This window comes from Siniperca chuatsi, linkage group LG20 (genome assembly GCF_020085105.1).
Source record: "Siniperca chuatsi isolate FFG_IHB_CAS linkage group LG20, ASM2008510v1, whole genome shotgun sequence".
Taxonomy (NCBI): domain Eukaryota; kingdom Metazoa; phylum Chordata; class Actinopteri; order Centrarchiformes; family Sinipercidae; genus Siniperca; species Siniperca chuatsi.
The window spans coordinates 26,083,246-26,107,855 of record NC_058061.1 but is presented as its reverse complement, the minus strand read 5'-3'; the positions used below and the strand labels follow the sequence as shown (position 1 = coordinate 26,107,855).

Below are 24,610 nucleotides of genomic sequence, written 5' to 3'. Positions count from 1 at the left end.
ACATTTGCGTTGAAGTGACAAGCCCTCTAGCGGCCATAGCAATTTTAACAGAAGCAATAGAGGACTAACTCTAACCATGTGATTATTATCATAACAATGATGAGGAAGGTCCCCTAACCTCAACAAAGTAGGGTTAGGGTTAGGGTTATTATAACCGTACTTATTTTAATCCAAACCATGATCTTTCCCTTAACCTAAACTTTAACCTGAATGTACAGGACTGCTGTGACTCCAGATGGCTAGGTGGCACTGGCTATCTTGTAGCAATCTAACGATCAAATTTACGAGGGGGATAGATTTTAAAACTTCGTAGTCTTAGTCATAGTTTCCAAGTTCATGTAATGTTTGCTGAGGAGCAAGCTACTTGCTAGCAAGTCATTTGGCATTAAAGGAACCGCACTAAGCTGGTTTAAATCCTATCTATCAGATCAATCTCAGTTTGTACATGTTAACGGTAAGTCCTCCGTGCCCGCCAAAGTTAGTCACAGAGTTCCACAAGGTTCTGTGCTTGGACCGATTCTATTCACCTTATATATGCTTCCTTTAGGCAATATTATTAGGAAACACTCCATAAACTTTCATTGTTATGCAGATGATACCCAACTAAACCTGGATGACCTGCAATTTTCTGATGTTAAACTCAGACAAAACTGAAGTTATTGTACTTGGCCCCAAACACTTCAGAGACACATTATCTAAAGACATAGTTGCTCTAGATGGCATTGCCCTGGCCTCTAGTACCACCGTAGGGAACCTCAGAGTCATCTTTGATCAGGATTTATCCTATAAATGATGCTGAAAAACTAGTCCATGCATTTGTTACTTCTAGGCTGGACTATTGCAATTCCTTATTATCCGACTGCCCGAATAAGTCCCTTAAGAGTCTCCAGTTAATCCAGAATGCTGAGGCACGTGTACTGACAAGAACTAGGAAAAGAGATTATATTTCTCCAATATTAGCTTCATTGCACTGGCTCCCTGTAAAATCCAGAATAGAATGTATCCTTCTATTAATCCTTCTCCTCACTTTCAAAGCTCTTAATGGTCAAGTACCATCATATCTTAAAGAGCTCATAGCACCTTATTACCCCACTAGAACACTGCGCTCCTAGAATGCAGGGTTACTTGAATCAGATCCCAGTTTAGGTTTGGGAGGCAGACACCATCTCCACAATTAAGAGTAGGCTTAAGACTCTCCTCTTTGATAAAGCTCATAGTTAGAGCTGGCTCTGGTGAGCCCTGAACCATCCCTTAGTTATGCTGCTATAGGCCTAGACTGCCGGGAGACTTCCCATGATGCACCTCTTTCCTCTCTCCTCTCCCTCTCCATCTGTATGCATTTTTATCCCATTACTGCATGTTACTAACTTGACATCTTCTCTCTCACGTAGTTTTGTGCTTTCTCGTTTCTCTCCTCTCTCCTCCTGTCGCTTTCAGCAGGTATTTCTGCCTCCGGAGCTGCAGAGACTGGATCTGTGGTTGTGGGCCACCTGCTGCCCCGTGTTCCTGCTCGACAACTGCTACTACAGTTGTTGGCACTGTTACTATTATTGTCATTATTATTCCCATGACTGTCATTGCTATTATTATTAATTTATTAATATTAATATTACCACTACTATTACATTATTACTATTTTAAAATTCTAGGTGGTATTTGCATTGTGCTAGACATGTTCTATAAGAAAAGTGAAATAAGATAACTTCTGTTATGAACTGGCGCTATATAAATAAATAAATAAAATTGAATTGAATAGTCTCTGCAGGCGACAAATGCAAAATTAAGGAGGTGGCGTTGTGCAATTTGTTCGATTCCTGTGTAAGTTAGTTATAGGGTGAGGGTGGGCAAACATACCTAAATAGTATCTTGAATTTTTCAGCCTTTTCTGAGAGATGCAAAAGCAACAGTATGTAACAATCAGTTCTGGAAACCCCTACCCCTACTTACTTTAGAATTTTACTTTTCAAATTTATCCTGCCGCCCTACTCCTTTGATGTGATGCATGTAAATGATGTTTTTACTTCTAATAGATCTAGGCTTGCTGTTTCCTGCCTCTAGTCTTTGTGCTAAGATAAGCTAAATATATCAGGTTTAGTCAGTGTGGTTTACCTCTGGCCACTGAGAGTCAGTATCTTCATCCTGTCTGTTAGATGTCTGGAGCTCACTCCAGTCTGGGGTAGGAAGATTTCACTCAACATTCTGTAAGATGTGTAATGGCACCTGACACTGTATGGAGCTACCCTAACCCAAATACTGTCATTTTAAATTAAAATGATGGATAAGCTCAAAATATCATGGGCTTTGATTGGAAAATACTAGCTCAGCTATGGGCTTCATGCACAATAGGAAGCTACCAAGTATCTCAGTAAACATATGAAATGCTGCTATTGTTCTGGATTTAACTGCGGTATCTTGAAACCTCCACACATTAGTATCACATCATTGGATGTTTCTGTGGCAATTAAGCGACTTCAACTTTTTTGTCTTGTGTAAATCTTATCCTGGACGCTAAATCAAGAAAAACAAATCACCCTGCACCTGCGTCTTGTCATTAAGAAACCACGATTATACCATTTATTGGATTTCAGTGCCACTGGAGGAGGGCTCGAAAACCACAACACTGGCATTAAGCAGAACTCGATCCAGCTGTCTTCACGCTCTTTAGCAGGTTTTAATTGGTGGGAAACAGGAGAGAGGAGCGTGGCAAAAACATCATTACAGGCTTAAACTACCACAACAGGGTATTGCTTAGATTTAATTACACCGGGCTATTGTTCAATTAAGCAAAAAAGGGACTGTGAGGGTTCAGGTTTCAGGCTCATCTGGGCAGGAGAGAAGAGAGTTTCCCTAGTGAAGTTCATATAACATCGCACAGCGGAGATCAAATGGATTTGTCATCATTTGACTAATGACAGGAAAGAGGAATAAACCCTATTAGAAAATCATCAAGAATCCCTCTGTCTCTGCTGATAGTCATTGTGTGTGTTGTGTGTCTGCTGTAGAGAGGCCTCGGAGCCGATGCTGATGTATTTACTGTTACATTGAATGGTGCAGATGATGTGATCTGAGGTTGATGGGTGCCAAAAATAGCAAAATCTCTCCCTCTCTTCAGAATAAAGGAATGTACAGAAACTCCTAGAACCATTTCCCTTATTAGTTTTGTAGTTATTAAATCTCCATCCCTTTTTCTCGCAAATAATCTTCTTTAATCTGCATCCAAAGAAACATTTAGGCTGTAATTTCACTGAGGGAGTAATAGAGAAACTTTTGACTCAGTGATGTGGAAGTAAATTCTCTGGGAGAAGATGGAAGGTTGAAGACTCTGTCCCTTCAGTTCCAGCACCCTGGGTTGCATAGACAAGTTGTCTTCTCAGAGTGAAGTTTAAACTGCAAGTTAAGTCTTTTTTCTTTCATATGTGACTACTCTGGATTGACATTTAATGGCAGTGTAAACACAGGTAGTGGATTTATATGGAGTTTGGAATGGTGAATAGGTATATAAGCATTTGTCTTCAAAATAAAGCACAGGACATGTGATTTACAGAGCAGATCTTTATGCTGTAGCAGCAACAGTTAACACCAGTCACAGTGTCAGGAACAATCCCTGTGCAAGAACATCCACTGCACCTGCAAATTTATCTCATTGTTTTATGGAAATATTATCACTTTTTAAATCTGCACACACTGTACATACTGTATATACTGTCATATCCACCTCCCTCATGTATATAAAGCAATCTGTTGCATTAATCATATTTATTTTCAGCACCATTGCACTAACCTTACTGTTTACAAATGTCACTGTTTGGTTTTTTAGTACTTTGCACTTAAAATATATACAGTATATCCATATTGCCCATAGTAGCTTAATGTTTGTTTACCTTGTTGAGTTTGTTGTCCTAGTATTTAGCTGTATTTATGTCTATTTCTGTGTAAGGACATTGAGAGCAACGAAAAACTGGAGTCGATTTCCTTCCACTGTGAATTTTAAGGCTCTTTCCCTTCATTTTGTCGCACTGCTTTGCTTTGATTGCAACTTTGACATACTTCCTGTAGTTGTATGTGCATGCGGTATTTTAATGAAATGGACCACATACTGTAAGAGTTAAATTGGCATTGAAAAGATAAGACTAACCATGATGTCTAGGTGGTAAAGACACCTTCACAAGACCTCAGTAACCATTAGTAACTTATGATGTCAAGATCAAATCTGCCAGTGACTTTCCATCTTTCAGAATCTCTGACTGTGTCTTATGAAGCTCTTCCTATCTACCAGCAGTCCTGTGACATCTTTATGGATGTAGCTATAGTCACAAGTGGCTGTGATTCCATTGGATTAAAGTTCACTTATCTGTCTCCTTGACACATCCAGCCAGAGTGACAATACATTGTCTCCTCATAATGATTTGGAGGCTGCTGAGAAAATGTATTACATTTTTCTACGGATATTGTTGCTTCAGCCAATCACTCCACACTTGGAATTGGGTATACAGTGGATTTTATGTGTTGATTGTATGACTTTTCATGATTTTCCTTTTAAATTCCTCAATAACAGCCTAATGACTTACAGAGACACAATGTTGTCCTGTTCTTCTGCATGTGAGCCTGGTAGCAGATCTCAGCTTTCTCCCCTGTGAAACATTCCAGAATATCCATGTAAAGCAGGATGGATTGCCTCCTTTCCCAACATCTGGATGAGGTCTTTGAATGTAATTCCTCAGTCCTTGCTTGTTGGGAATCTTCCATTGTCACATGCAGATGGATAGTGTGATGTTGTCTCAATGTCCTGTGGTCACAAAACATGCCAGATCAATACCTACTACCCATAACTTATCACTACAAAACACAGGTCATGCATTTCAGAAATGATGGGTTCTTTATGCTTATAAACCTGCGTCAACTAAGGAATGTTTTCTTTTCTTTTTTTTTTGAAAAATGACAGAATTTTTTAAATAAGCAATTTGTGGGGAACAATTTAAACTCTTTATGATTTCTTTGTTCTTTCCTGAAATATTCATAGTCAGGGCTGAGGTATGTCTCTTTGTCATACTGCTGTGGGCATATGTCCTGTTGGATCAATACACTGGTCATAACTTATGAGCAATCAATATCTCAGTAACCTCTATTTTACCCTGGGTAGGATTATTCTTTTTTAGCAGTGCTCTGATCTTTATTCATCCATACACATTCACATCTGGGAGCTGCACACTCACAATCTGAAGCCACAGTTTAAGGGCAACTCGCAGAGACTATATCAAATCAAGTTTTGCATGGGAATCTATACATAAGATAACATAGTTAGCCTAGCTTAGCATAAAGCCTGGAAGCAGGGGGAAACAGCTAGCCTGGCTCTGTCCAAAGTAAAAAGAATATAGCTACCAACACCTCTAAAGCTCACATAATTAATTTCTACACAAACATAAATGTAAAATGACATTTTGTGGTTTCATACTTGTGGTAACTATTTCTTGGCTAGCTCTGGCTAATTTACAGTTTCTCCTTTTTCTGTTGATCACTGAGCATTGTCCCAGACAAATGAACCAATAAAATAAAAATACATTTACCATTTCGGCCAGTGTCAGAAGAGAACGTCCACATAAGACAGCTGGAGATGTTTGAAAGTGCACATGTGCTGAAGCTGGGTTAGCAGTTTCCCCCTGCTTCCAGCCTTTATGCTAAGCTAGGCTAGCACACTATGGCTCTACCTCAGTACCTGAAGCACAGAGGTAAAATTGATATCAATTTCTCTCATGACTCTAATTAGGAAGACAATCAAGCATATTTCCCAAAATGTCTGACTGTTCCTTCAATATTTGTAATGTGGCATATTTTTTTCCATTTGAACATATGAGCTCCAAGCAAGCTCAGCACACTCTTTGTTTGCCAGTAATGTGTATGACTTTTGATGTGTCTTCAGCCTCCATACTTCCTCTCTTCTCTGCAGCTTCCTTTCTCAGTTGAGTAAAAAACTACAGACATGGCCATTATGGCTGATGTGTTGTCGCTCCTGTCTTGTCTCGTCGAGAGAACAAAGACACCTAGATGGATGACCTCTGGGTGTCTGTGACGAGACAGAAACCACAAGACCGTCCTCATCACTGACCAACAAAGATTCTAATTTTCAAGAAAGCTACTACATAAAAAGATAGGGCCAGTTTCATAAGGTTGTTGGAGCTGAAATCAGATATGGTTTGTGCAGGGTTTGACCAACCTCAAGACTGTATTCTACTGCAGTGGAAAAGCCTCTGAATAACAATCAAGACCATTGAACACTAACACAAAGAGAAGCAAGATCGTACTTAAGTGAAAGATACAACTGTGCAATAGGAGAAAAGTATGACGGGGCAGTATGTGATCTGTTATTTCTCTGCATACTGTAACTAAGCACATGTCAAACTCTGTTCCGTTTAGCAGAACTCTTGAATTAAGTAAATTCTTGAATTTTTTGGATTTTGTTCAATGACTTGAACAATTTGCACAATTTGGTGCGAGTACCATTTTTAAGAAATGCGTTATTATATGGTGTGAAAATAAGGCATAAAAGAGAGTCAAGTCAAGACTCGATCGTGTCAAGTCAGGTTAAGTTGATTTTATTACAAAAAGAAAAGACCTTTAACATTGCAAGGCTTTTCATTATACTCGGGACTTAGAGTGCCACGGATGTTTCTTCTTTGCCAGTGTCGTGATTCGTGACCCTTGACTCCAGTGAGCACCTTTGTTGAGTAAGTGAAACAAAAACACTTTTACTTTTTGTTTACAAAGCAAAGACACATTCCAGTTTTTTCCTTTTTGATTTTAGAGCCCTAAATCACAACTTTGTTTTAGAGGGCTTTAAAAGTCAGTACAACATACAGTACCCTCTACTTTTAAACCCTCAATAATACTGTATAAGGAAAAACTTTACAAAAAGTAAAATAAAATAAAACAAAAACAACAGGCAAAAGGGGAGAAGCATGTCATGAAAAGGGCATGTAATAGGCGTCAGAGAGCAGACAGAAGTAGCAGCAGCAGAATTACAATATGGAGAAACTAAATGACAATATTAAGTAAAAATAGAAATGAACTAAAGAAAAGCTGTCCTAAAGGGAAAACACACTTAATTCTACAATGTACACCATTCTTTAGAAAAGGGTCAGCTGTACTGTACAGTATACTGTATCTATCTATCTTTATGGGCTAAACATGGAATGATCCTGGTACGGTTCAAACCTCCAATACAGGCAACCACGTGATCACTAACTGCTTGATGAAAAGTGCTTGAAAGCTCAGCATAACGCTTCTCGTCCACCTCCCTACTTCCTCTGCCCTCCTCTCTGCCGCCCGCTGACTGAGTTCCTGCTGCAGCAGAAAACTACGGACAAGGCCATTATGGCTGACGTGTTGTCATCCCTGTCTTGTCCCGTCCAGACAAACAAAGACAGAGGATCCTGTTGAACGGCTCTGTGATGATGAGACACTGGCAGTCTCCTGTCTGCCTCAGCAGGGCCTCAGGATGCAGCAGAGACCAGGAGCTACATTCCCTCCTATTCACAGTGGCAGCCTGTGATGGAAAGCCTGTTAATGTTCAACCACAGGCAGGAACTGATGCAGTGCTTCTGCCAGGGAACGATACACCCCCTCATTACACCTCTTCATCTGTATTTATTCATCATCTTTGTGTTGCTTGGCTCAAACAGGGTAACAGATTTGAAGTGTCAACATCCACAGGAATATTTGTATCAATATTTAGCATCCATAATAAAATATACACACTATTCTGACTTCTGAGAATGTTGAAAATATAGCATATCTTACATAACCTTTATATGAATACACACACACACACACGTAAATACTAACATAAACATATGGAAAAATAATACACATGCACACATAGATAGACATACTATGACATCTAATATACATACGCATATGCACTATATACACACTAAACTGATACAAGTGCAATTTCAGCAGAACACTGTACCCCACTGACATCCCAGTACTCATGTATGGGAGTGCTGGTAGAACTGAGAGACCCATCTGTCTCCCAGGTGACAGTCAGTACTACTCCACCATGCCTCCTCCCAGCTTGCAGCTCCACATGTCCTGTTACCCCCTGCTGCTCTGTCCATCCTCCACATCTACTGGATGGATTGGATATTCATGGTTCCCAGAAGATGAATAGTAATGTTTTGGGTTTTGGGATAAACATTATCTGCTAAGCATACGCATGCTAACATTGCTGTTTTGAAAATATTAGCATGCTAATGTTGCTAGCATGGCTGTAGATTCTCAGGCTGGATTTATACTTGATGCAAGTGATTAATGGGAGCCATAGATACTGTGTAGGCTTTTATTCGTCATTTATAGATGTCACCCCCGGATATCACCACCATTAAACGGGTGTATCATGGTAAATGGACTGTACTTGTATAGCGCCTTTCTAGTCTTCCGACCACTCAAAACGACATATCACATTCACCCCATTCACACACATTCGTACACTGATGGCAGGCGCTAACTGCTCATCGGTTCAAAGAAACTAACTAATCATTCACACACACTCACACACCGAAGGCACAGCCCTCAGGAGCAATTTGGGGTTCAGTGTCTTGCCCAAGGACACTTCGGCATGTGGGCTGGGGGAAGCCGGGATCGAACCGCCGACGTTCCGTGATGTGGCCAGATTGTGCTTTAATTACATTCCCCACAGTAACCGTGTTTTCGTCATTTCATTCACTTTGTGATGCGGGTGGTGGTGGGAAGGTCAGCTTTAGTTAATTACTAAATATGGGACTATTCCACGCAGCTGTAGTTTACAATATTGGCCTGTCTGACTCTTGTGCTAGCAATTGTGGTGATGGGGTGTCGTTTGAATTACAGACTGGGCCTGAAGGTTTTAGATGTTTTAATGTATTGAACTCAGACCTGGTGGGAGAATTCAACAATACCTACCCAACCCTAAAGGACCACAGGTGATGCTGGTTTCTCTTTGTGCTGGAGGGGTTGGACTCAATCTCATCAGTGGGAATCGCCTTTTTCTCATTGACATGAGAGCTCAGACCTAACAACACCTCTGTTCAGGTACATTACAGTGTGTGTGTGTGTGTGTGTGTGTCCTTACAGTTACCAGTGTACTGTGTTAGCCCCCCTGCTGTTTCTTTTATTATTATTTATTTTTATTAATGTTTGTGAAATCATGTGCCGCTGTTTTTCTCAGGAGATGTCCGATGGTACTCTACATTTCTAAATGCAGGAAGATGCTGTCAGTGTTTCGTCACACAGAGACATCGTATCGTCCCTCTCAGGGTGTCTTTGTCTCTTTGACAGGACAAGACAGGAATGACGACACAGCAGCAATAATGTCCATGCCTGTAGTTTTCTGCTATAGCAGGTAGTCAGTCAGTGGCTGGCAGAGGGGAACACAGAGGAGGTAAATAAATATAAAGCTGTGGTGTCAAGAGGGTTTTTATCAAATAGCATCTTGTCTATAATAATGTAATAGGTGAGTACTGACCCATGATTAGCTTTAATTCACAAAAATAGCTCCATGTCCTTTCACATTCACAGTGGGAGCAAATCAGTTGGGACTTCGCTGCCATGCCCATGTCCACGGCAATGCACATAATGAGACATAACTAAAAGTCTTTTGTTCACATTAGTGTTTCTAAACGTTAGCCAGACACACTGAAACATGAACACAAGAGGAAAGTGCCTGTATTTATTATCTCTTAATAGGAGTAAAAAAAAGCATATTATTATTTTTAATTGCATCAAAACATTTTCAATTGAAAGATTTTAAAGAATAAGTCTGGTGGTGTTCTATATTTCTCTTACTGTCAACAAATCCCACGTGCAGACCCAAACCTGCAGTGAATGTATCTACCAACAAGTGTTGTGTGTGTGTCACAGCCTGATGTATCTTCTTCCTCAGTTCCATGGAGCTCCATTGTTGTCCAGAAACTATTGAGAACACACCAAACGTGGATTCATCCGCCGCTGAAAGTAGTCCCCAACAGATGCTCTGTTTCCTCCTGTTAGTTATAAAAACTACAGCGAGCAGCTGTTTGAGGAAACTACAGAGCCTTTTTAAGAAATTAAAGCATATTTTTGTGATCCTTTTATGTATGTATTTATTAAGAACTAGGTCGTAGCTGTAGCCTTATTTGGATTTTTTATAATGAATTGTTGAATTATATTAACTGCAAGTTTTATGTGAATGGAGTAGTTTTAAAAAAAACTTTGTCTGAAAATCAACAACTGCTTATAATCTCAACACAATTAACTAACCTCTAACTAAAATAATAGTCTCCATTTTCCCTGTAATTAGTGCCAGATTACATAGTTCTTTCCAGAAAACCTTCTAGGAAATTATTAGGAAATTAAGGACCTGTAAAATTACAATTTTGTTTTCCAACATGAAGGTCTAAATGCTTTTTCTAAGACTGCTCCATGCAGCCAGGAATAAAAATCTGGTGAAAAAAATATTGAATTCTGGTGGGAAAATACTAGGTCCAAAAGTATTAGAATCAGCCCAAAATGTTTATTTTTTGGTGTGTGCCACAGACAGAGTACAGAAGTCGAGAAGTATTGTTGGTTTTGGTCTTTCCATGGGATTTACTGACAATAAAACAAATATAGAATATCACCACCAACCTTATCTGGCACAAATGTCAGCTGATGCTAGATTCAGGCTAAGAATAACAGCATTTCTTATCTCTCTTCCTCCTAAAAAAAACAACTAATATGATGCATTTAACAAATGAATACGTTTAACAAGGACGTGCCCTTTGTGGAGTCTGGAATCCCTCCTGGGTGTGTGGGGAAGGTGTGTGGGAGTGTTGTGTGGGCTTTCCCCATACAGATGAACTCTAAAGGCCAGCCTACACACTGAGGATCTCGCCTCTATCCCAACCATCACATCCAGCTGGAGTCTGTCAGTAAAACAGCCAGCAAGGCAGAAACCATAGAGGAAGAGGACAACAAGAAAACTGGAGGAGAACAAAGGCCGTGTGAGAGTGTGAAGAAATGAAGAAAAGTGTGTGATAGAGAAAGTGTGAGGTGGACAGGGATGCAGAAAGTGTGTGTCGGTGTGACCATCCTGTTGTACAGAATAGGCCCACTCCTACACTCACATTCCTCTGTATTATATGGAAGTCAACAGCAATGACAGTATTAGTAAAAGAGAAGACAACAAGAACAGCACAAGTACCTGCAGCAGGAAGAGAAGTGTGTAGGAGGTGATGCTCTTTTCCCGAGTCTGAATGCAATGGAAGACCTCGGAAACAGCAACTCATGGCTTTCTGTTTGGCAGGTTTGGATGTCCTCAGTTTGAAGGGGTCTGGGACCCCACTGGACAGCATGGAGTTTTTCAAAAAATGTGACTGTTTATATGCACATAAAAAATAATTTAAAGTGAGCAAACTCATACACACTGGCTTTACTTTTTATTTATTGAATGTATATTTTAGAGGAACAACTAGATGCCATCATTGGTAGACAGTAATAGTTCTGTGGTACTTTATTTTCATGCTACTACTTTATGCTACTTTATACGCCTACTCTACTACGTTTCAGAGGGAAATATTGTACTTTTTACTGCATTAAATTTATTTGACAGCTATAGCTACTACTTTTTTGTCAGATTACGATTTTCCATACAAAACATATGATCATTTGGCAACATTCTACTTTAACCCTGCCTATTTAGCATTTATAAGCAGTATAAACATTTGATAACCGTTTTATAACACACTATAATGTAGCTGTAAGCAGATGTAAGTGTTTATTAATGTAGCCTATTTGTTAACAACTATAACCCCTCCTGTGGACACTCATAAGTGGAGGCTACTGTATAAACAACAAATGACAATATAGCAAGACACATTAATGATATAAAATGTCTTCATGGGAGAAGTTCTAATTGTTGATAAATACTATACATTAATAAACAATGCCCTTATGGGGGGCCCTGTTAGCTCACCTGGTATCAAGGATGAGTCCTTACCCCTGCTTTCGAGTCTGGCCCAGGCCCTTTGCTGCATGTCATCCCCTCTCCCTGCATACAATACTTTATACTACATTCTAGTGTGTCAAACAACTGTAGATAAAACTGTTAAAATTAGCTCCATCTCGACCAACTACAACATTAAAGCTCTGCACATGTTAATCCATCAATAGTAATGATCCACAAATATAATAAAAACTGGGGCAGGCGCCATCCTGCATAATGAGTATTTCAATAAAATTGTATTTATATAAGCGCCAATTCATAAAAGAAGTTCTCATTGCACTTTTCCTATAGAGCAGGTCTAGCCTGTACTCTTTATAATATTATTTACAGAGACCCAACAAATCCCACCATGAGCAAGCACTTGGCGACAGTGGCAAGAAAAAACTTCCTTTAAGAGGCAGAAACCTTGGACAGAACCAGACAGGGTGGGCAGCCATCAGAGAGAGAGAGCATACAGTAGCACAATGCAAATTCCACCTAGAATTTAAAAATAATAATAATGTAATGGTAGTAGTAATATTAATCTTAATACAATAATAATAGTAATGATAATGATAGATAATAAGACTAATAATAATTGTAGTAACAGTTGTCGAGCTGGAACACGGGGGAGCAGCAGGCAGCAGCCCACAATCACAGATCCAGACTCTGCAGCTCTGGAGGCAGAAATACCTTCTGAAAGCGACAGAAGGAGAGAGGAGAGAAATGAGAAAGCACAAAACTACGGGGGAGAGAAGATGTCGAGTTAGTAACATGCAGTAATGGGATAAAATGCATACAGATGGAGAGGGAGAGAAGGAGAGAGGTGCATCATGGGAAGTCTCCCAGCAGTCTAGGCCTTTAGCAGCATAACTAAGGGATGGTTCAGGACTCACCTGAGCCAGCCCTAACTATAAGCTTTATCAAAGAGGAAAGTCTTAAGAATAAATGTGGAGATGGTGTCTACTCTGAACCCAAAACCTGATTCCACAGGAGAGAGCTTGATACATTTATACAGTCTTATTACATCCTGGGAGCGCAGTGTTCTATTCTGGTATGATCTGAAAACATCTTCCACCAGAGCTTTGTAGGTGAGAAGAAGGATTTTAAATTCTATTCTGGATTTTACAGGAGCCCTTACTTCTGTAAGCTGTAAGATTTTGAAGCACCCATCCCTAAATAGAGTACATTTATACAGTTTATACTAATTTTAAGTACTAGGTATGAGCTCAACACTGCATTTATAGCCAAAGCTGGTTAGCACCCATCCCTAAATAGACCTTTATACAAAGTCACATAGCTCAACAAGAAAGCAAAAACAACATAAAATTGCAAGGAATAATACAGATTATCCTATAGGGCATCCTATTGCAGTTGGACCCCCCATCTCCCACCTCCTGTGCATTTTGTATGTTCCCATAAGAATTCCCATAAGAACAGTCCACACAGCAGTTCATGGGAGTGCTTCTACTCCCTGTCCCCATGTGTTTAATTTGTAGTAATTTAATTAAACAGAACTGTATTCAGGGATATGCACCACATGTCCACAAAATAAACCAAAAAAGTCTTAAAACTAGATTTTGACATGTAAGACAATAAACTATCATAGCATCACCCTTGACTATATATCTGATCCCTCTTTTGAAAAATGTTTCAGCACATATTGATCTCATTTATGATCCATTTTGAGTGTTGTGTTTAAGGAGTTCCAATTATTAAACATGCAAAGACAGGTTTTATGGAAGGGCATCCTGAGTTACTGAGACAGAAACCCAAGAGGTACCACCATGTCACTGAGCACCTGAAGAGTGTGGTTGTTTAGGCTACATTTCAAATGAGTAAATTCAAAACTTGTTTTTTTGAGAAAATGGTAGAGGTGAGCTCTTATTGGCCTCCTGTCCAAAATTTCTATTTCACAATTACACAGTATATCATCTTCAGAGGCTTGAGTTCTTTAGAAGCTGCTTGTGACCAAGAGGATTCAAATGTGAAACTTAAAACTTGACTTGGGTAAATAGTACATTAGCAAGAAACACACACACACACACACACACACACACACACACACACACACACATAGCTTCAGAGTGGCCTCAGTCTGTCTACCACTTTCCCACTGACAGGTCTATCTTAATGCATGAAATTCTGTTCTTCTGTAAGCATCTATGAATAACATATCACAGTAAACATCAATAGTATTACATAGCACAATATATCAGGAACACATAACAAATTCCACAGGTAAATGCTTATGTCATCTTTTTGTTCATGTAAGAGAGTGGTTCTCAGCACCAGAGTTTGTCAAGTGGCGCCCCTAATGGTCAGACCTTACTGCTCAACGACGGTACTGTACAGCACACTTTACAGACAAACATAGAGCCAGCACATTAATATTTACTATTCGAACATGACACAAGAATTTAAAACAGTATCTTTAGACAAAAGATAATTATAATGTGAGGAAAATATTAAACATCTTAAGTGAATACAAATCACATTATGAGAAAAGAGGACTAGACTACTGTGCTGACAGATTATTTTGTGTTTAAAGGAATGGTAAACTACAAATGAAAAGTCAGATTCCTGTTGTTGTATGACAATATTGTATCTCTGAAAAGTCACCTTTTCAGCAACTAATAAAAACTGCCATGTGTTCACTTGATGATGATGATCATGATGATGGTTTTTGGAGACTGGGGAATTTACTTTGAGAACATAAAGAAGCACCTAAAACTTGAAAAACACCAAAATTGGTGATTGAAGGTTTTCAGCTGACTACAACATTGTCGTAAGTTGGTTGGGCTGCGGAACTCAGAGCAAATCAGCCTCCTATAGCATCTTTGTACAGCTATACAAGCAGAAGAGGGGATTCATCGAAAAATGCATAAAGCATGAATTTTTAAATTAAATTATTATTACAATCATTACTGGTCTGCTTTCATTTACAAGCTGTAGAAAAGGCCCGTAGGATGAGTACAAACATGTAAAACAACACAATGCTCAGATGAAACAAAAAGAAGAAAAATTGATTTGAATAAATGAGGGTAATATCATATCAGCACCCAGCAACAAGTGCCAATCCATACATTCAGTTTTCCCATTTAGTCAGTGGTAGAAGAAGTACTCTTTGAGTACTATTGAGTAAAAGTACCAATACCATAATGTAAAAATGCTCCATTACAAGTAAAAGTCCTGCATTCAAAATCATACTTAAGTAAAAATACAGAAGGATTATCAGCTAAAGTATTAAGTGAAAGTAGTCATTCTGCAGAAACATCTGCCCGTGTGACTGATACATTATTATATGTGACATTATTAGATTGTCACATGGTCACAAGTCAAAAAGTTTGAGAACCTCTGGTTTAATCTTTAACAATGCATTATACAGCAATTTATAAGATCATCATATGTTTATTTTATGTAAAAGTTTAATCTGAAAAATAACAAGTAACTATAGCTGTGAAATACTTGTTTATCCATCCATCCATCCATCCATAGAGCCTATCCCAGTGACTTTCGGTGAGGGAATACTTGTTTATTTATTTAATATTTCACTCTGAATTGTAGTGCAGAGTGGACAGTCCTATGTACATTAGAAAACATGTCTGACTAAATGAATGGAGGACTGGACAACACTAAAATAAATATTCTTTGCTCCAGTATCACCTGTCATGAAGGTGAAACCGCATGAGGCAGTGTCAGGTACTTACTGAACCAGGCTAGTTGCTGGATGGTGAACAGACACAACAACATTAACCCTCTGGAGTCTGTCAGTGAATTCACTGAGCATGTTTCACTTACAGCAACACAACTTCATTTGTACATCATGTAGCGACAAGCTGAGAAAACCAGTTGAAAGGGCTGATGAGGGGGTTTCACACAGTATCTTAGTTATGTCTGTAGACAATAAAACTTTTTTGAGAGAAATATTTTAAATATTTCACAATATAAATACATAGACTTTTTGAAAAGGGCAGTATTAAGTAGACTGTAGTTTTAATTCTGTGCCCTATTATCAGACAGTGTGCACTGGATGGAGGTCATAGTTCCAGGCTTCACCATGGTCAGTCCACGGCTCCTTCTGCTGAGCTGCCGCATCTCTCCATGCTCTCTTCACCACTCTTCTCTTCTTTCATTGGTGTTCCTGTGCTGAGAGGCCACTACAGCCCTGTGACAATGACACTACTGTGTTATTAGGCTTTGTGTTGTACTATATTCATCTGCCCCCCCCTTCATCTCCCTCTTCATCTGACCCTGTTCCCTTCTTGCTGTAGATCCTCTCTTTCTTCCCCAAGCCTTTCCATCTCTCTCTCTCTCTGTTCTCTCCATCTGTCTCGCTCCACTTCTATCTTTTATTCAACGAGCCATGACTGAATTCACATTTGTCTGTTGTTTGCATGGACGCCTACAGAGTTCCTGTCAGACCGCGGTGAGGGCAGAGCAGTGCAGGGCAGCTGGAAACTTTGCTCTATATGAATGTAGGCTGTGCTGATGTTCTTGTGGTTGACCTCAAAATCTACACAAACTGTAAATGTGAATTACAAAATATTCATTGTTTGGATACAACTGAATTAAAATTACAGATAACACAAAATAAAATACATGATTGTACTTTTTATGGAGTAATTTTTACACAAATAAATTAAGATTCCCAAAGGTGTTTCTTATATGAAATGAAATAAGTACACCACCACGATTAAAAGTGTGCATTGGATATATGTTAATAAGAATAATAATAAGACGGTGTAGTCCTCATTCGTCCAGGAGTGTTCTATCGTAGAAAAGGTTTCAGTCGTAGTCATCTGGACACTGTTTTCAGAATCAAAACAGTGTCCAGATGACTACGACTGAAACCTTTTTCTACGAAAAGAATAATAATAATAATAATAACTTTATTTGTATAGCACCTTTCATACAAGAAATGCAGCTCAGGTGCTTTACAATAAAGAAATTACATGCTTCACATGAAAATAGACATAGCTGCAGTGCTGCAGTTAGAGAGGACGCCGTGTGTGTAGCTTTCTTCCAATCTGATTGGTTGTGGAAATTATGGATAAATTCCCCCTTCTTGCTGTGAAAAATCCAAATGCAAGCAATTCCACACATTCCACAGTTGATGCATTGATGTGAAAACTAATTTCTAAACCAGTTGTTTTGTTTGTTAGGTACTAAACAAAAAAAACATACTTTTTAGGACAGTATAAGTAATTCAAGTCATTGTGGATCCACTTTGTGTATATGTAAAAACTATAAACTAGCTGACACCTTAATACTTAGTAACAAAATACATTACTAAGAACATTTGGACTGATTTGTGCTGGTAGACTTCAGAAATCACTTGAAAGCCAGCGCATGCTCCATGTCCATGTTTATGTGCTTATGTACATGAGTATAGTTTATGAGTAAATCACATTGGACATGTTCCATCTGTGTAGTTACAGTCAGCAGAGAAGGCTTGCATTTAAAACAAACTGCTACTTACAATCAACATTCAATCGAGAAAATGTATCAAGAAAATCGTGATATATCATGATTCATCTCTTCATGGAAGTAGATAAGAGCAGGAAGTAAAACTGAATGAACTGAGCTCCATCTAGTGGAACGATATAGACCTAATCTATCTTGTTAATTATATCCAGTTCATCCAAACCACTGTGCAAGTGCTTATCAGTAAAGTGCATCAGTATATTTGGAGGAACAATTCTTGTTAAGCATTCTTTTCATCACTCCAGAGGATATCTGCATGCCTGGCCAGATCACTAGGTCTGTCTACATGGTGGACATTTAGGGCAGTAACAGCTAAAATCATACGCTCTCCTCCATCATGTCAGCAGTGTGCATCCAACACTTGTTACGGTGAATCACTCAGCGGATGTATTGCTGTAGCCCTGTTCCTGTAAATGACACTAAGAGAGGTACTCTGAAGCAATAAGAAAATGGAAGCGGAGCTGGTTCAATAATCAAGAACTGGGTCCAAAATACTCTTTTTCTGCTCTTACTGTTACTGTCACACATCAGGCCTTTATCATCATCCATTATAGTACTGGATGCTGACAGCAGATCTTCATAGTAAAAATGACACACACTGCTATGATTCAATTATTTTAATTTTAAGTATCATATTTATGCATCAATATTATGCAAAGAAATGCACACATCCGCATTTCATTGTACTCATGAAAAATGGTGAAAATGACACCAAATAAACCAATCAGGACAGTTATACTTCATTCAGTTTAAACTCATTGGCCACTTTGCCTGTTTTATATACAGGATTTCACCTTCGGTGTGATATAGAACACTGTTTCTAAAACTATACGAGGACATAAAAATGCATCATGGGCACATTTGAGACTATAGTTGTAGATAGAAGGCTGCTATCTGGAGATCACAACTTTCAGATTCAACATTCAGTTATTTATCTTCAGACTTAAAACAAAATGACGTTCATATTAAAATTAAGTAATTAACATGAGACAGTTATGTCAGGATAACCGTCTTAAAAATAAATGACACCACAGACACATTATTTGTTATCTTAAGACAATTAGATAATTCATTCATCGTGAGAAAACAGTCTGCGCTGTTAAGATAATTCTGATGGAAATAAAGTAAACTAATCTTTCCAGACCGAGTATTGGAATCATAAGGAAGTGGCGGTAAAAGCACCATTACATTATGAAAAAAAAACTTCTAAACTACAAAATGTTTCAAGTACAGTTTAGTGGAGACAAACCAATGCCTGGATATACTGATTTAAAATATAGCACTCAACCACAAAATGTTTCCCAGAAAAGAAGCCTCAACAAATGGGTTTTAACACACGAATCATGTAACCGTTAGAGGACTACTCCAGTGATTTAGTATTGCACTTCCATAAAGTTAGGGGACTCACAAGAGACAGATTTAAAACAGAATGGACATAATTGAGGCAGCAGAGGCCTAGTATGGGTCAAAATCCAAAAAGGCTGAATTCTACATTACCCATAACGTCAGACTGTCCCTGCCCGGCAAATGCCCACATCATTTTCAAATCCACAGCCCGTCAGCAATGCAGGCTTTCTGCAGTTTAGTCTCCAAGCCTATTTTCTCTGAAAACAAAAGTCTCATGATTCACATATAGCTCAGTTACTAGACAGAGTTTTGCACTGCATTGCAAAGAAAATAAGTGCAACACTCCTACTATTCTATACAGTGGGGATTCCTTGTTTTCTGTCACTCTGCTGAAGAACTGTTGAACTAACAGCAGCAAGGGGCCACAAGTATCACTTCCTACCTCACTGAATCTCCAGGTAAATCACAAATCAGTCATTCTCCCACAGAACCTGCACAGTGACTGACAGTGGCAACACAGTCACAATACATTTCTCAACATAATGAGAACATCAAAATACAGCTGATTCTGCAATTACTGAGAGACTAAACTATACACCTACAATGGCAAAATCATTTTTCATCATCGCTGTATTTATTCACTGCATTATGAAGTGCTTTCAGATCCAACGATATTCATAGCAACTGAGATTAAACTGTGTGCAAATCAATTCAGTTCTACCCTTTTACACATGTACACATGTCTTTAAAAACAGACCCCCCCCCAGATTTCCGGTCTCTCTTCAGCTGTCCCTATCTAATAAAGGCAAAAAGCCCCAAAAATAATCTTTAAAAAAACAACAAACAGCCATAAACTGGCAAAAGGCTGACCCAGCAAAAACTACAAGAGTTGAAAGTGTCTGCAGTAAAGAAAGGAAACACCTCTGCTCTTGACTTCTCAAGCACAAAGTCAAGAAAAACACAATGGCCCATAACTTCGCAAACACCAAATAATAATGAAAAACCTTTAAATAGCAATTATTGATTACAGTGGATCTGTAACAAATAGCCAACCCTAATGTATTGTGAAGAACCCTGGTTTTCTGTAACTGCTCGTTAATGTGTTAAATGCAGAAGTGGTTTTGTTTCACACTTTACACTAAGATTGTCCTAACACTAATTACTGAAATGACCCATGCCCATTTCTACATTTGTTTTACAATAAATACATACAGACGTCCTGTCCAGTGATATCAATTATTTTCCTATGCCACTGATGTATTTTATGCTGAATTCCAATGTAGTATTGAATGCTGAATATTATTAACTTTTTAAAACAGCACATGCTTCGTCAGAGGAAGCCCTGTCTCAAAGACATGACATTTATATCCAACTAAATGGTCTTGCCAAATACCGTGGATGAATTAGTGAACAGGAGTGCCGGGCACAGCCTCTGTATGAAGTGACTGTTCTCGTCACTCATGCTTCAAGTCACCGTTGACTTTTTTAGTATTTAAACAGGACCACTAGCTTTCCCTAAGCTTCAGCAAAGTGCTGGGTGTTGCCTAAACAGAACCACAGAAACAATAATCGTGCTTTCTTTGCAACGAGCAGATATTATAAGAAAACCAAAGAAAAAATGTTGTCACTTGTTGTGGGCATTTTGAAACTGTGTTCAGTGTGAACTTTTTGTAATTTTGTGGATACTCTCATTAAAAACCTTTCCTTATCTTGTTGATTAAACAAAAAGGTTTTCCAGATGGGACTGCGTTTCTTTCAAAACATATTTGTTGTTGCGAACTAGTGGTATAAAAAAGTAATTTCTATGAGACAGGAATGTCAGGGGATACCTTAGACATCTTAACCTCAGATATCTTGTTTTATTAGTAGGGTTCACCATACTGACAAAGAATTTTTATGTGATTTTTTCTGGGTCACATGACTGCAAATTACACAACACGTCGGCCCGTTTTGAATGATTAGCAGTGGCACAGTTAGTTTCTGATCAATCATGCCATTTCAGTTCTTCAGTGAAAGCCCAGTGTGGCTCTACAGGAAACTCCCACCCAGACTGAAGGGGGTGAACTTCTGGGCCTGCTGAGCTCCAATCTCAGCCACGTACAGGGCCCCTGTCTTCAGGTCCAGGTCTACCAGGTGGGGCTTCACTTCATCAGCCAGCTGGATCACACTGACCACTCTGCACTGGCCAATCAAACCCACCGGTGGGGCATCCAGCAGCGAAATCTGGTTGGTGTTGAGCTGGACAACGACAAAGTACTTCTTGTCTGGGGTCAGGCGGACAGAGTAGGGCGCGTCCTCAGTGAAGCAGCTCCCCCACGTCCCCAGCCAGTCCCCGGTGATGGAGTTAAAGACCTGGATCCTCTTATTCCCCCTGTCGGCCACCCACACTCTCTGGGCGTAGTCCACGGTCACGCTGTGGGGGATGTAGAACTGAGCCAGGCCTTGTCCTTTCTCTCCGTGCATCCACAACACCTCCTGCTCTTTGGACAGCTTGATGAGGCGATTGTTCATCCCACCATCACCGTCCACGATGTACATCTCTCCAGAGTCGTGGACGAAGATCTCAGCCGGCTGGTCGAACTGCAGAGGGTTCAACCCAGAGCCTGCCTTCCCTGGTGTACCAAGCACCTGACAAATACAAAAAACAGATTCAACACCAAGCAACTTATATATCACACTAAATACTTAAATGGAAACCAAGCTAGTGGAACCTGAACCAACAATTTCTAGTGCCAAATCAAATCGTAGATGAAGCAGTCACCTGCAGGAGCTTCCCAGATGGTGAGTACTGTTTGATGCAGTGACCATATGGACCATTCCCCACATCTGTGATCCACACAGTGGGGCTTGATGAGTCAGTGTCTGCTAAAAATATCCCATGAGGCATTTCCAGGGTGGTTGTGTTCCAGGACATGAGGAAATCTCCATGTGTGGTGAACACCAGCACCTTGGGCACACTGTCACCTAGGAGCAAAGCAAAGGCAAACCCTATGTGAAATGTTAACATGAGGCAGCACATTTTATATTGATTTGATTTTCACTTGTATGGTCAGTTTTTCTAGATCCCTGAGGTTGTTGCCATGAGGAATAATAAAAGAATAGGGGAACAAATAAAATAGAAATGCAAAGTAGGGGTTGTAAACATAACAAGAGGCAATTGTTTGACAACCATTTAATGGTTTATAGTGGGCACATCTCTGCTTCAAATTCAGGGTGACTTTCTTTCAGTCAACTTTAAAGCTCAGACAGATCTCTCAAAACCTAACACAGCCCACCACTGAGTCTGGTTCTGTCCAAGGTTTCTGTCTGTTAAAAAGGAAGTTTTTCCTTGCCACTGTTGCCAAGTGCTTGCTCATGGTGTGATTTGTTGGGTCTCTGTAATTAATATTATAAAGAGTTCGGTCCAGACCTGCTCTATAGGAAAAGTGCAATGAGATAACTTCTGTTATGAATTGGCGCTATATAAATAAATAAAGTGAAATAAATTGAATTGTGTGAGCCGCTCTGTTGCACTGGGTGACATGTTCCTTCATCCCCATAAACACACACACACTGTAGTTTATTCTGACTCAGTCCCACACACACCGTCCTGCTGCCCCAAACACTCACTACAGCACCACATGTGGATTCATCCGCCGCTGAAAGTAGTCCCCAACAGATGCTCTGTTTCCTCCTGTTGGTCTGATAAAAACTACAGCGAGCAGCTGTCTGAGGAAACTGCTGAGGCTTTTTAAACAGGAAACAATATATTTGTGAGCTGTTTTGAAAGATTTACATCTTCAGGGAAGTTAGTTACTCCATCATCTCAGTACTTTCTATCGTTTTGGTCTTTTACTGGAATTGGTTGACAATTGAAAAATATAGAATAATGCCAGCCTTGTCTTTGTAAAGGATAATGGTTCTAACTTTCTAATGAGCCATTAATTCTGCAGTATTACATGTCATTAAATTGATAATAAAGGGATTCTAGACTACATTCTCTGCAACCCTTTCTGGTCAGTGGTCAAAGGTTTCTTTGGAGCAGTCTTCCCAGTGAGCTAAAAAGCTAAAATGACAGAACAAGGGTCTGTCCCAATACCAACACTTGCAGTATTTGTGAGTTGTTAAGTGCCTACTTGTGTGACATGTTTGCAGTAACTGCCACCAGTGCCCGAGTGGCCATAAAGACTGCCAGCATGAGGGCGTTTATCAGAGCACACTGGGATGCACCTAGTTAATGAGACCATCCTGTCAATCACGCAAATCCATGCCTATATATACACCCAAATACATTTCTGAATCATACAGCATTACAGTTACATTCAGATGACAGTGAGAAACAAATGCACATTTAGGGACTGAAGGAGTACCGGCAATACAATTAATAAAGCAATTAAATTGAGTTATCCAGAAGCACATAGGCATACTGTACGTAAGCGTTTCTCTTCTATAACATTTTTAAGGAGTGTATTTCCAAAATCACTGAGTACATGATATATATTTATTGATAATGCTAGATATGGCATAACACAATATATATATATTGATAATGCCAGATATACATTACTATTCTCGTCAGTCTCATCAAGAAGGAGAGATTTATGATACTAAGTTCTAACCACGGTAGTAAAACTAGCTTATAGACTCATTACCATCAAACACTGGACTGGTATGAGTGTAGACCGTGGGGAATTGTGGGATACACTTACAGTACATCTGAATACGCCTCCTAAGTGGTATTAGAACAAGTGTGCATTCACTGACTCCAAGGCATGCTGGAGGAGGATAAATTGATGATATTAATGGATGATATTCACAAACAGCTGTATGCAAATTTGGTACTTTTTAGTGAGGTGAAAATTTATATGAAACATGAGCTATCTGTAACATTTTCAAATCTGGGTGAATGAATTCACAAAGCGCAGTACGCATTTTCAAGTACAGGTAAACATTCACAAGTCACATTGTCAAATTAGAACACATGTACAAGTAGAAGTCTGTGTTTGCACATCTGGAATGATATTCACTGTTGTCGATGAACATTTCCAATTTATTGTATCTATCTATTAAAATAAAAGTAAAGGTTTTATATACCAATCATGCATGCTTTTACTAATATAACCAGAAGCTACATTTCTAGTAGCCTACACAAACGAAATTAAATGTAGACTTGCTCTAACGTGATGAACTGAGATAGAGGGAATGCATGCATTTACCTCTCTGTGCCACATACACCACACCAGCATACTGGTTGACAGCCACTCCAAATACCTCCCCGGTGAAGAGCTCTGGGTTCTTGGGCCAGCTCAGGTCCAGTTTGTACAGGGGTCTGCCCAGCAGCTGGTAGTCATGTCTGAGGCTGGAGCTGCCTGGCTGCTGGCTGCCAATGGTGCCGTACAGCACCACCATGAGCACAACTACTGCGGCCATACCGGACGCTATCAAACACGAATGGCCTCTCTTTTTCATCAACATGAGTGGTTTCGCTGCCGGCGTGTGCTACGTTCAGTATCCTGGTTCAGTGACGTTAGCTCTATCCGTGCCTAAATGTTTTAACAGGACACTGACTGAAGTAATCTAACGTTAGCTGCACAGTCTGCTCCGAAACAGGCAAACCGTTATTGGGATATTTGTTACATTTGCTGTAAAGTTAAATCCGGTGATTTGTATGTAATTTGAAACCCACTGACCACATTCAATGTGGAATCCACTTCCTCAGTCTCGAGTCGTAAACGAAAACACAATAGCGTGGCAAGTGAGACAGAATAACATATAGCATTTCCGTTCAAATTATTGCAATAAAACCATTAACGTTACTTAAAT

General features: G+C 39.4%; 1 protein-coding gene across 1 annotated transcript; it reads right to left on the bottom strand.

Moving 5' to 3' along the window:
• Positions 1–18,063: 18,063 nt before the first annotated feature.
• On the bottom strand, positions 18,064–24,526 carry LOC122867505 (NHL repeat-containing protein 3-like). Its single transcript, XM_044178376.1, has 3 exons — positions 24,004–24,526; positions 21,570–21,772; positions 18,064–21,436 (listed from the first exon to the last, which is right to left on the bottom strand). Exons 1-3 carry the CDS (start codon positions 24,260–24,262, stop codon positions 20,837–20,839), a joined length of 1,062 nt encoding a protein of 353 aa, XP_044034311.1. The 5' UTR covers positions 24,263–24,526; the 3' UTR covers positions 18,064–20,836.
• Positions 24,527–24,610: the final 84 nt, after the last annotated feature.

Excerpts from the sequence above, each read along its gene's own strand:
- LOC122867505 (XM_044178376.1), bottom strand. The coding sequence starts at position 24,262 with ATGTTGATGAAAAAGAGAGGCCATTCGTGTTTGATAGCGTCCGGTATG. Across the intron at positions 21,773-24,003 it reads GGTGTATGTGGCACAGAGAG|GTGACAGTGTGCCCAAGGTG; the intron begins GTAAATGCATGC and ends CTTTGCTCCTAG. Across the intron at positions 21,437-21,569 it reads CATCTGGGAAGCTCCTGCAG|GTGCTTGGTACACCAGGGAA; the intron begins GTGACTGCTTCA and ends TGTATTTGTCAG.